A 13,191-nucleotide genomic window follows, 5' to 3' on the forward strand; every position below is an offset into this window, starting at 1 on the left:
TTAGACATGTGGAGAGGCCTTACCTCTAGTTGCTGACGGGCTCCTGATGTAGCCAGCATGTCTGTGAGTGGGAGAGCTGTATGGGGGAGTTCCTCCTCGGGGGGGCCCCAGGAGCTCATGTCCGTCTCCGGCCTTGGCCAGCAGCCCCTCATGTGGGTGAAGGTACTCAGCCGGCACCTCGTCCTCCTCCATGCTCTCTGAGTGAGGTAAGCTGGGACAAGGCGCCTGAGGCGGGTGCTGCTGCTGTTGGGGAACCTCGGAGGTTCGGATCTGGAGGAGGTGGTGGTAGTGTTGCAGCCCAGGAGCAGCCTGGGGCACAGGTGGCTCCAGGGTGTCTCCTGGGCTGAGCTGGCGAAGAAGTAGCATCTCTCCAAAGTCCTGTGGTACTCCGCTGGGGGATGTTTGGGGCACTGCACATGGCCGGGGATTCTGTCTCTTCAGGAGGGCGGCCAAGTCCTGTGGGTTCAAGCGGGGGTCGGTGTGGCCTGTTAAAGAGTGGCGGGGGGACAGGAGGCCCTGCAGGGTAGGGGTGACGTGCTGCTGAGGGGGGCGGTAGTCCAAAGGAGTTGGGGAGAGCAAGGCCTGCTGTAATGTAGAGGGGGCCCCGTAGCTACTGCTCCCCACACCCCCCCCCTGGTAACCCTCTATACCAGGTACCTTGAGGGAGGAGCCCTGCAGGTAGGGGTTGTAGGAACCCACCACTCCAGAGGCACCCCTGGAGGTGGTGTCACCAGAGAACAGGTGGGGGTTGAACTGCGTCTGGTCGTAGCCGGGTGTGAATCGGCCAAGGCTGCGACTGAACAGGGAGGAGGAAACACCAGTTAGCTGCTGGAAACCACCACATCCCAGTCCTACAGACAGACCAAACCTACAGAAAAGCTACACACAGCCTAGCCAACACCTGAGTCTGAACACAAGACAGGTGTTCCCTGAGAGGTGGAGTCGGGCCTGAAGGCTTACACCATCTCTCAGTGAAGACGCTCCTGGCTACGGGGGCGTATCTAATCCACCTCATGAACTCACCCAGACACGGTGGGGCGACGTCATCTCAGCAGCAGCGAACCTTAGTTTATAACAAACAATGAGCTCATCTCACACCTGCACCCCCCACCCCCCAGTGTAAGCCCTGAGCAACATCCCGTTTCATCCAGAACGAGCATCACAAACAAAGCAGTAGAAAACAAAAGAGGATCAAACATTAAGAACGTGTCGGTGCTAAAACAAGAGTCTCTAAGGCAGAGTGATGGTGCTGCAGTCTGTCAGCACGGCCGGCTGCCACCAGCGGCTGGAGGAGGTCACCTGTGCGTTTCTGCGTTGTCTGCGCTGAGCTGCTTCCCCAGGACCCTGTGTCCCCCTGGTGTGGACAGGAAGCTGCCTTGTCTTTGCGCCCCACCTCCCAGCTGCACCTCCTGCACCTGGATGGTCACCTGCACACCCGACAGAGTTGAGTCCCACAAACACAGCCAACCATCTTCAGGGGCTGCTGGAGCTCACCTGCTGTGGCTGAGGTACACCTGGTGCTAATGGGACAGCGGGGCGGACAGATGATGGTTGCTGATTGGCTGACAGAGCAACTCGAGGGAGGCCGGTGGGTGGTGGACTGCCACTCTGTCCCTGGAACATGGCTGGAGCACCATGCTGGTACTGCACTGGTGACGGAGCCCCTGGGAGGAAAAACAGCTGGTGAAGGTACCCACCTTTAAAGTTTACCTTAAACTCATTCAAAGCTGGCACAAAGCTAGCTTGTTTTGAAGTTGTGGATGTCTATGGAACCAGACGGTCTGTCCTCTTTAGTCCCTTTTTCCGTCCCTGCGTGGGTTTCACCAGGCTTCTGTCCCAAGCCAAACCAAGCTCGACTGAATCCTACACCCACCCACTGGTATGATATCAAGTTTAGACGGATGGAGACATCTACAAACTATTGGCTTGAACCTCCACCGATCAGAAACTCAACACTATTACTAAAACAATAACAACACAACACAAATAATATCAACAACTTAAAAACACGCAGCTCATTAAAGGATTTCTCACCTGAAACCCAGCATGTTTACCCTTTCAGGCTTCACCCTAGGACTTTGTGGACCAACAGCTTTGCCTCAGTGCTTAGAACCTGTGTGTCTCAGGCACAGGGGTACTTTGGGGCTAGTTGCGACACCTGGGCAAGACTGGCAGCATGTTTCCACCAGAAAAGTGTGTGTTGTCTCTTTTAATAACAAGCTCCAAACAGAAGGCTACTACTTCAGCTCCGATTAGCTCCTGTGCTGACGCGACCTGCGTGTTTCGCTGTCTTCTGTTTGCACAAATGACCTCATCAGAATACACTCCAACTGCAGAAGTTGTGGTCTTTTTAGACTCTCAGCTGGTAAACGAGCTGCATGTGATGACATCACGTTCATAAACTTTATGGAACGTCTCCAAATGTTGGACAAAACATTTTAATCTATTTCAGTAAGACTGAAAATTCAGCCATGCGTCCATTTTATACATGAAATGACTTTCATTTTTCTCTCTTACCTGCACCGTTTCGGTTTCTTCATCCCTGTGTTGGAGCCATACTTGCCAAGCTTGAGGGTGTGGACGTTTAAAACTTTTTAGTGTTTTGTAATTTTGCCATAATACTTCTAAAAGGTATATAATGCATTTAAAGAGCATTTCCCAGTCAAAATGTATTTAAAACAGTACAGAACCTTTCAAGTAATTGTTATGCTGTGTTAGGATTCTTTTTTCAAGCAATACCCCCCAAAAATTGGCTTAAAAATAGATTAAGTTGAAGATATTTTAAATAATGTGCAAACTAAATGTGATGAAAAAACTAAACTAAATATTTTGCTTAGGCCACCAAAACGCCTTGATATACGGCCCTGGGTGGGACGGAGATTTGAAGGTTATTTGAATTGAATCGAATATATAAATATTACACGCTTATATATTATTGCTTTATAAAGTTAAAATGTGTAGATGGATAAATCTACCGACATTTTCCTTTTCAAGCCCTTTGTTTTGTTTTCTTGATCTTATTTGACTAATGCCACTTACACACTAGCATCAGCTCAGCGCCACTCCGCCCTGGGAATGCGGACGTGATTGAGTACATGGGCGGTCTGTGGTTTGTGATGTCATAAGCGCATCTCCGAGCATTTGGTCAGGGAAAAAGAGTGCAGAGAGGTCCGCGGTGTCTCCATTATTAAACAAAATCTGCCTGAGCACTCTTGCTTTTGGAGACTGAGGCTGCATCCTGCTTTGCTGTGTCTGGCAGCACTGAGTGTGTGTGTGTGTGTGTGCGCGCGCACGCTCCTCACAGCAGTGAGGGACAGTAGTGATGTGTCGTTCGCGAACGAACCGGTTCTAAGAGCCGGCTCTATGAAGTGACCGACGGGAGCCGGCTCGTCATTGGGAGCCGTCCCGTCCCGTCCACCACATCCCCCCCACCCCCACACCCCTACCCCACTCCACCCCGCGCACGCGCGGTCACATCCCCACCCCACCCCCGCCTAAGCGAAATCTACAGGCGATTGGTCAACATGTGTAACTGCGTGTCCAGACTGTCCACACACAGAGCAGTAGGGGCGGGGAAGAGGGAGGATCAGACAGACACACAGCAGAGCACATGCGGGCGGAGCGGGGCGGAGGGAGACGAGAGGGACTGAGCAGAAGGAGGAGGAGGAGGAGGGACTGAGCAGAAGGAGGAGGAGGAGGAAAAAGACGAGCGAGAGAGAGGACAGTGCGGCTACGGTGAGAAAATGAGCGACAGCAGTCGAAAACGGAGCCAAATTTGGACCCATTTCAGTATTATAAACAGCTCAAGGGCCGAGTGTAATGTGTGCAGGGTGAAGATATCATATAGAGCAGGCTCCACAAATAACCTGCACAGGCACATGAAAACTGTTCATCCATCTGTGCTGTTAGAAGAAATAAGACAAGCAAGGCAACCTGCAAATGAAGGTGCCAGTGTGTCTACTGCAACTGTTGCTGCTGCAGTGTCTACAGCATCTTGCAATGCACCACCACAACCACCTCGACCTACCCAGAGCTCTATGAGCCAGTTTCTGCAAAAGGCTATGACCCCAGCCAGACAGAATGCAATTGATGAGGAACTTGGAAAAATGGTTGCACGGGATTTTCAGCCATTCTCAATAGTGGATGACAGAGGATTCAGAAGCTACACCCATGCTCTCAATCCAATGTATGCAGTTCCAAGTAGAAAAACACTTTCTCAAAAAATCATCCCAGGCCTATATGATAGAGAACGTGCTTTACTCCAAGAAAGGGTAAACAATTCCACAGCTGTTTGTTTAACAACTGACTGCTGGACATCTCGAACCACTACATCATATATGTCAGTCACATGCCATTTTGTTGAAAATTACAAAATGGTGTCATGTCTGCTGGATTGTTTTGAGTTCAGTGCCAGACACACTTCTGAGAACTTAGCAGAAGAGCTGCTCAAAGTGGCAAAAGAGTGGGGTGTGGAAAACAAAGTGGTTTGCTGTGTTAGTGACAATGCAGCTAATATAACTAAAGCAATTCAAATCCTGAAATGGACCCACCACCCGTGCCTTGCACACACTATCAACCTGTTCGTTAGAGGTGCTCTGAAGTTGATGAAGCCGACTGTGGACAAAGTAAAGGCAATAGTGGAATTCTTCCACAGGAGTACCACAGCCACAGCGAAGCTCAAGTCAACTCAACGGCAGATGGGCATGCCTGAGCTGAAACTCAAACAAGACTGTGTTACTCGGTGGAACTCCACGGTTTACATGCTGAAACGGATCCTGGAGTCCAAGGATGCAGTGATCTCAACCCTGGCTGTCATCAATGCACCTGTCAATCAACTGAGCCAAGAGGAATGGGACGTACTGCAGGAAGCATGCACTGTTCTGGAGCCATTTGAGCAGGTCACTGTGGAGATCAGTGCAGACAGGTACAGTGTATAAATATTATCACATTATTTATTTATTTAATTAGTTGTTAAGTTAGAATGATACTGATAAATAAATGAAAGGATAATTTTAACACTTATTTGTTATTCCAGCTATGTTACAGCCTCCAAAATGTTGATCCTGTGCAAGGGTCTGCAGAGAGTGACAGCTGAGCACCAGACCAGAGTAACCACAGGGAATGTGAAAGAGTTAGTGGATACTCTGTGCGGATCCATGGACAGAACATTCCACAGAATGGAATATAACACTGTCCTGTCAGAAACAACAATTCTTGACCCAAGATTCAAAAAGCTGGCTTTCAATGACAATAGAGCAGTGGATGAAGCTCTTCAGAGAATAACCGCAGCAGCAGCAAGAGCTAGTCAGTCAACTGGACTGCAAGGGGACCAAGAGGGAGAAGAGGCAGCAGAACATGAACAAGAGGAGCCACAAGCATCTACTGTTTGGAGGTTCTTTGAAGAACGGGCAACTGGAGACACTACAAGAAGGAATCCCTCAGCAGATGCAATACTCGAAGTGAGGTCATATCTGGAGCAGCCCCTTTTCCAGAGAGGTGCAGACCCACTGAGCTGGTGGGAGACCAAGGGTCTAGGCTACCCACGTCTTACACATGTTATGGCACGGAGACTGTGTATTGTAGCAACATCTGTACCCTCAGAGAGAATCTTCTCCAAAGCAGGGCAGATAATAACAGAAAGAAGAAACAAGATTAGCCCCTCAAAGCTGAGGCATTTGGTGTTTCTGAATGCTAATCTCCACTAAAGATTTTGTTGTCATTCTGTGAGTTTGTTCAGGTTGCTTTAATTTAAATAGTTGTTGCACATGTGCAACCAGTGAATATTCTGTTTTGTTTGGGTTTGTTAAAACGCAGAGTCCTGGATGGGCTGGCTTTTTTATAGCCTTCTTTTGCACTTATTTTTGTAACTCCTTAAGTTGAGATTTCTTAAAGTGTTCAGTTAATAAATCCATATAAATGATAAATATTTGATATATTGCATTTTTTTACATTAATAAATCATTTTACATATAGTTTTGCATTATTTTTGGTGATAAATATACTTTATGCAACAGAAAATCTAAGGAGCCACTTGGGAGCCGAAAGAGTCGGCTCTTTTTGGTGAGCTGAGCCAAAAGAACCGGCTCTCTAAAAAGAGCCGGAATTCCCATCACTAAGGGACAGAGAAAAACGGCTTCAGTAAGAGCCATAAACTCCACAGCGCCCAGAATGATAATGAATTGTGCATGCGGGAAGCATCACAGGCCGATTCTATCTGACAATAGGAGGCTCCTCCTAATGGTATGCGTGATTTTGAGCCAGCTAATCAGTCAGCAGTGGGTGTGTCAGCCCTGTTCGGCTACTGGCAGACCTCCTTTGTGAAGATTGTTGAAAAGACGTCCGGTTGTGCTCAGGAAAATTCAAGGCTACCTAAATAAAAACACTCCCAACCCGGTCCAGGCGGAGTGCAGCTGATGCTAGTCTATAAGGGCCATATTTTCCTGTGTTGTCCATCTCCAATCATCCTGCTTCTCCTCTCAGTCCTACAGAAAAACTGCTGCGGCAGGTGCTAGATTGCAAGCTATGGAGTGGCTGTGTTTGATGGTGTCCCTCTCTGAAAAACCGATTATTAGTGGAACGTCAATTTTTGGACAAGTGGATCTTCTCAAATTGCTTAGTGGTTACCGCTAAGAACAGGGCCTAAAAATGCCACAGAAGAAACAAGTGCAGACGAGAAAAGCCAAAGGAAAAAACTGATGGGGAAGAACAGGGCACTAATATGCTAACCATGTCTGCAGCAGCAGAACCCACGCTGGATGCCACAGCTATCTTCTTCACAACAGAAGGCATGAGCCAGAAAATGGATGACATTTAACTCATTAGAAATATCTATATTCAGGCCAGCCAAGCCACTCTGGTGAAGCACGCTGCTCGTCTTTTGGCATTGGGGGACATGGGCAGTGACCATGACAGCAGAATAGCCCGACTGAAGTGGCTAGCTAGCCACCTGAAGACAGATAACTGGGCCCTACAGGATAAAGTCACCGACCTCGAACCATGCTAGAGATGCCAAAATATAAAAATAACCGGTCTGTCCAACAGAATGGAAGGAAGCAGGCCTGCTGAATTTGTGACTACATTTGTTCAGGATCTGCTTGGCAAGGAACATTTCTTACAGCCTGTAGAAGTTGAGCACACACACAGACGGGGAGCGTAACCGGCGACAGAGGCTAATCGGCCCTGTGTCATGATAGCCAAGATGCACAACTATGCTACTAAGGAGCTTATTATGCCGCTAGCAATGCAAAAATCTTCTCTGTCTCATCACGGTCAGCAGAATCATATCTTCCTGGACTTTCCAGCAGAGATAATGAAGCTCTACCAACTTTTAGAAGACACTAGGAAGAAACTAAGAGCTGCAGGGCTTCACACTAGGTTTAGTTTTTTACACCACCCTAACCCGCCCGCCTGAGGGTGACCCAATGTACTGTAGCCTCTACGTTTAGCACTCTGGAAGAGGCTAAGCGCTCTGCAGACAACATAATGCCACAAGAAGACGATGCAAAAACGGATTACTGCCATCCACTGCTCATGCACAACCGGCATTCTCCACCACCATCGGAGTTAACTCACCATCATGTAGTGGTCAGTTGACAGCTCCACCCCTCTCTTCACCCGAGTGTCCAAGACACGCGGCCGCAGATCAGATGAAACGTCAACAAAGTCGATCATTGAGCTGCGGCCTATGGTATCCTGGCGTTAAAAGCCCAAATTAACAACTTTATGTCTGAAAATGGTGCTCATTATGGACAATCCATATCTAGCACAAAAGTCCAACATCAAAACACCGCTCAAATTCAGACCAAGAGGAGCCATTTCTCCCAACCACTTCTGTAATAAAAATGAACTTGTCATCTGTTGTATAATTGCTTTATATAAGTTATTGATCACTACTGTTTGTCAATCACACTTGTCATGAGGATGTAATCAAGGGTAATCATGGTAGAGCCGAACATAATGTGATCATGAGGATGTAATCAAGGGTAATCATGGTGGAGGTGTGCAGCTTTGCACGCACATCAGTGGATGTATAAGGAGCAGAGCAGAGCTCAGGTTGTTAGAGCTGCTTGAAGGATTCTACCTGACGAGGTTCATGGATTACATGTGTTCAGTTCTTCACCTATCATGGATTACGTTTCCTAACTGGGGTGTTCAGCTCTCCACCCATAAGCAACGGTAAGAGAAATGTTTTGTTCATGATTGATAACTTGTATAAATGCCGGTTGAATAAAGCCTTGTTGTTCATCTGATATTCAAGTTGTGTTTCATTGTTTCTGGCGTCGACTTGACAACGATCCTGATTAAATAAATATAAAGTGTAAAAAGAGACTTTGAGTCTTTTAAGGTAGACGGTGGACGCCCTGGGCCGTTGGGAGAGTTAAATGGAGTGGTCAGCCCCGCCGTGGTGCTGGACCGTTTGACGCGGATAGAAGTTAAAGAAAAAGCGCCGCTGGCAGGAGTGAGAGATATGATGTGGCTTTTTGCAGAAGCATGGAAAAAACAGGAGTTAGAATTGAGCAGTTGTGGAGAGCGAGCGGCGCAGGAGAAAATCCATGCTGAAGAAGTTGAAAAATCATGCTCAGAGTTTGAGCAGAGAGTGTGTGTGATGGGGAAAGAGCTAAAGCATGCTCAGAATGTTTTGGATAAAACGCTGACTTTTGTGTCTCGAGCGCAAAGGAAGGAAAAGAAGCGACCTCGTAGAACAGGTCCTGCTCAGATCCGGGCGTTTGTAAAGAATGTTGGTGAAGATTGGGACCCGGAGAAATGGAACGGGGACCTTTGGGGGGATGATGAGGAGGAGGAGTGGGCGATTAAACCTGACCCACCACCTCAGCCCTTGTATCCATCATTACAGGGGATAAAGATGTCAGAACAAAGACCTATTACTAGGCGTCGGCGAGAACAGCAAATTATTCCACCAATACTGGTAGATATGGTGGATGATCAGGGACGGCCGGAACTCGATGAGGCGGGTAATATAAGAAGGATGTTACAACAGCAGCCACAACCCGCCCCTAGGCTGCTAACAACGCTAGAGGATTATTCACAAGATGAGTTAAATCACATGAATGGGAAGCTGAAACAGCGCCCAGGCGAACCAACTGACTCCTGGCTTAATCGCCTTATGGAGGATGGCGCGTGTGATATAGCCATAGATGCCGGTGATGCCATGAGATTTTCAGGATTAAGTACTGATGCACAGATAAATGCTGAATACCGGGCTACAGTCCGGGCATTGCCAGCTGATGAAGATTTCAATGTGGGGGATGCATATGCTCTGGCATGTCATGTAATCTATCCTACCACGGCGGACTGGTCTGAGATTAAAGGGCAATGGCAGACAGTGAGAGATGCCATTCAGCGGCTCACCAGACTCACTATTAGAGAGCAAGTGGCTCGAAACGGGGGAGCTGGAGTGGTGGACGGTAACATCTCTAAGGCAACTAGAGATCACCTCATCAGACATGCCCCACCACATTATAAACCCATGGTGACCAGCTTGTTGTTTGGCGCGGCAGACCAGACTTTTGCCGCGATAAAAGATCGTCTTGGCGAACTCACCACGCTGGGTGATTGGTCTGAGACGAGGAGAGAGGGAGCTAGAACTGAAAATAAACCCAGGATTGATCCACGTTCAAGGGGTCGTAAAGGGGGGGCAATGGGCCCCTCTAGAACAGATCTGTGGAGGGCACTGCGACAAGCGGGAGTGCCGTTTGAGGAGATTGATGGATTGCCCACTAATGCATTGATGGAGAAATGCAGACAAATGGGACTGAAGGTCCATTGTCAGTTCAGACATTGTCCTGAAAAGGACGACAGGATGTCTGTGTCAGAATTGGCTGGAATGTTGCAGAATGTGATCAGGGAGGTGGCGTCGAAGCCTGCTGAACCTTCCGCCCCTCCCAAGGAATCTTCAGAGGAGGAGAGTTCAGATGAGTGTTATCAGGTGGCGGCAGTGAAGCGTAGAAAGGAAAAACAGCACCGAAGGGAACATGATGATGAATAGGATGAAGGTCAAGCTCGGGTTGTTGCCAGTGCCTCAGGATGGTCAATAAATGATATCAGACCACATGTGGAATTACAGATTTATTGGAAAAAATCAGTACAGACAGTAATGGCATTGGTTGACACTGGGGCGGAGGCCTCGGTAATTCATGGCAATCCTGATAAAATAAAGGGAAACATTGTACCTTTGACTGGACTTGGGGGGCAGATGTTAGTAGGAAAGGGAGTAACTTTGCCCTTAAAAATAGGAAATCAACCTATTAGAAATTACAGTGTAGTAGTGGCTCCTGCAAAGGAATGGATTATTGGAATGGATATATTGGCCAGAATGACTCTTCATCTGAAACATGGTCGATTTTGTTTTGGTATAAACAGAATCCACACCATTTTGGTAGGCAAGGTCAAAATGACACCTTTTCCCATTCCTGAAGCAACACAGGTGGTATCACAAAAACAATACCGGTTGCCTGGGGGTCAGAAAGAAATTACGGACACTATTAAAGAATATCTGGAGGCAGGAGTTTTGAAAACATGCACCACACGGTGGAATAATCCCTTATGGCCAGTGAAGAAATCAGATGGTTCATGGAGAATGACTGTGGATTATAGAGCGCTGAATAAACATACTCCTCCTTTAACGTCTGCGGTTCCGGATGTTATCACGATTGTGGAAAGGGTGCAGCATCACTCTGGTACATGGTATGCGGTGATAGATTTGGCCAATGCTTTCTTTACCATACCTATCCCTGAGGACAAGATGGAACAGTTTGCCTTTACATGGGAAGGAAGACAGTACACCTTCACCAGATTACCACAAGGGTATTTGCATTCACCCACAATCTGTCATAGGATAGTGGCTGAAAATCTGTCGACTTTAAAGATCCCATCAGGCATATTGCTATCACACTACATTGATGACATCATGATTCAGGGAAACACTAAAGAAGAGGTTGAGCAATTGCTCCCACTTCTGATAACACATATGAAGAATCATGGATGGGAGATAAATCCAGCGAAAGTGCAGGGACCTGCACAGTCAGTGAAGTTCTTGGGAATTATCTGGAATAGAGGGGAAAGAGAAATAACAACTAAAGCTAAAGAGAAAATAGCACGGTTCCCAATACCACAGAATAAGACAGATGCTCAGCGGTATATTGGGTTGTTTGGGTTCTGGAGACACCACATACCTCATTTAGGACAGATCTTGCAGCCTCTGTACAGATGCACTCGGAAGAAGGAGCAGTTTGAATGGGGGCCTGATCAACAACAGTCATTTGAACTAGCTAAAGAGGCCATCCAACAAGCTGTTTCTTTGGGGAAGATGTTGTCAGGACCAGTGGAGTTACAGGTTTCTGAAGTAAATGATTATGCTAACTGGAGTTTGTGGCAAAAACAAGATAGGTGCAGAAAACCTTTGGGTTTTTGGTCTAGGAAATTGCCTGATGCAGGACAGAGATATACTCCATTTGAAAAACAGTTGTTGGCATGTTATTGGGCTTTGTTGGAAACAGAAGCCCAAACTGTGGGGCATGAAGTAATGATGAGAACACATATACCCATTCTAACTTGGGTCATGAGCAATCCTACAACTCACCGCATAGGGGTAGCTCAAGAGGCTAGCATCATAAAATGGAAGTGGTATGTTTCTGAGAGAATGAAACCAGGAGAAAAAGGAGTATCAATGCTCCACGAGCAAGTGGCAGACGTTCCAGAAATGGATGAAGTGCCTTTTGAGGTAAAACCAATCCAGGATTCTCCTGTGAAACTGGGGGTAAGATGGAGCGAACTCACCCCAGAGCAGCAGGAGCGAGCCTGGTTCACTGATGGTTCCTGTCAATATGTGGCAGGAACCAGGAAATGGAAGGCTGGGGCATTTAACCCTGGTACACAACAAGTTATGGAACTCACAGGGACAGGAAAGAGTAGTCAATGGGCGGAGTTGAAAGCAGTACACATGGTAATAATGGCGGCTGGGGTGCAGGGAGTAAGTATTTATACTGACTCCTGGTCAGTAGCCCAAGGAATGTTAACTTGGATGCCAATTTGGCATGCTACACAATGGAAGATACATTCAAAAGAGGTTTGGGGAGCTGACCTATGGAAGGACATTTGGGAGAAATGCCAAAATATTCCTGTGTCAGTATTACATGTGGATGCTCATACTAATAACAATGATCCTGAATCCCTGCATAATCAGACTGTAGATAAGATAGTGAAAATTCAGGCTGTAAGACAATCAAGTCCTGGATTAGCCAAATGGGCTCACGTTACTGCTGGACATTGGGGTGTGCAGGGAACATTGAAATGGGCGAGGGACAGAGGAATAGATCTCATCATTGATGATATTAAAACTGCCATAGAAGATTGTGAACCTTGTCAACATCAGAAAAAGAGAATCCCTCGACATATACAGGGACAGATACATCGAGGTAAACAAGCGGGACAGTGTTGGCAGATTGATTTCATTGGACCATTGCCAAAAAGTAAAAACTGTAAGTATGCATGCACAGCCGTGGATACGGTGTCAGGGGTACTGGTGGTGCATCCGTGTCATAACGCCAATCAGGAGGCTACATTGAAATGTCTGTCATTAATAGAGACCTATTATGGACTACCTTTGCAGGTTCAGACTGAAAATGGTACCCATTTCACTGGAAATAAGATCAAAGAATGGGCAGAGAACAACGTGGTAGAATGGATCTATCATGTAGCATATCACCCGAAAGCTAGTGGACTCATTGAGAGAATGAATGGGTTACTGAAAGAGAAACTAAGGAAACTATCGGTTACTAATTCTTTGGACAAATGGAGAGAAAATCTGACTAGGGCAGTACATCAGTTAAATAACAGACCCGTGGGGGATGGAGTTACTCCACTGATGCTAATGGTTGCCAGGGCAGGAAGGGAAACAACTTCTACTGACCCTCCTATACGAATGTGGAAACTAACTTCTGAGGCAGAACTCCCTGTTAGAGCAACTGCGGGCTCTGTGGGATTAGATCTTAAAATCTTGGAAAGCATCACTTTAGTAACCAATAAAGTGACAGTGGTAAAAACAGGATTGGGAATTCAATGTCCACCAGGAACTTATGCTCATGTGTGTCCAAGAAGTGGTTTAGCTTCGAGGGGTCTAACCATTTTAGCTGGGGTAATAGACTCAGACTATCAAGGGGAAATAGGTGTGGT

General features: G+C 47.0%; 1 protein-coding gene across 3 annotated transcripts in view; it reads right to left on the bottom strand.

The window, feature by feature from the left end:
• Nucleotides 1–13,191, bottom strand: part of sik3 (SIK family kinase 3) — a 124,498-nt gene that overhangs the window by 10,038 nt on the left and 101,269 nt on the right. For all 3 annotated transcript variants that reach the window (XM_054735898.2, XM_054735899.2, XM_054735900.2), the window contains 3 exons: nucleotides 1,495–1,664; nucleotides 1,300–1,427; nucleotides 24–796 (listed from right to left, as the gene is read on the bottom strand). In XM_054735898.2, coding sequence (XP_054591873.2) covers nucleotides 24–796; nucleotides 1,300–1,427; nucleotides 1,495–1,664 — 1,071 coding nt within the window. The remainder of the gene's footprint in view (nucleotides 1–23; nucleotides 797–1,299; nucleotides 1,428–1,494; nucleotides 1,665–13,191) is intronic.

Source organism: Nothobranchius furzeri, chromosome 13 (genome assembly GCF_043380555.1).
Source record: "Nothobranchius furzeri strain GRZ-AD chromosome 13, NfurGRZ-RIMD1, whole genome shotgun sequence".
NCBI lineage: Eukaryota > Metazoa > Chordata > Actinopteri > Cyprinodontiformes > Nothobranchiidae > Nothobranchius > Nothobranchius furzeri.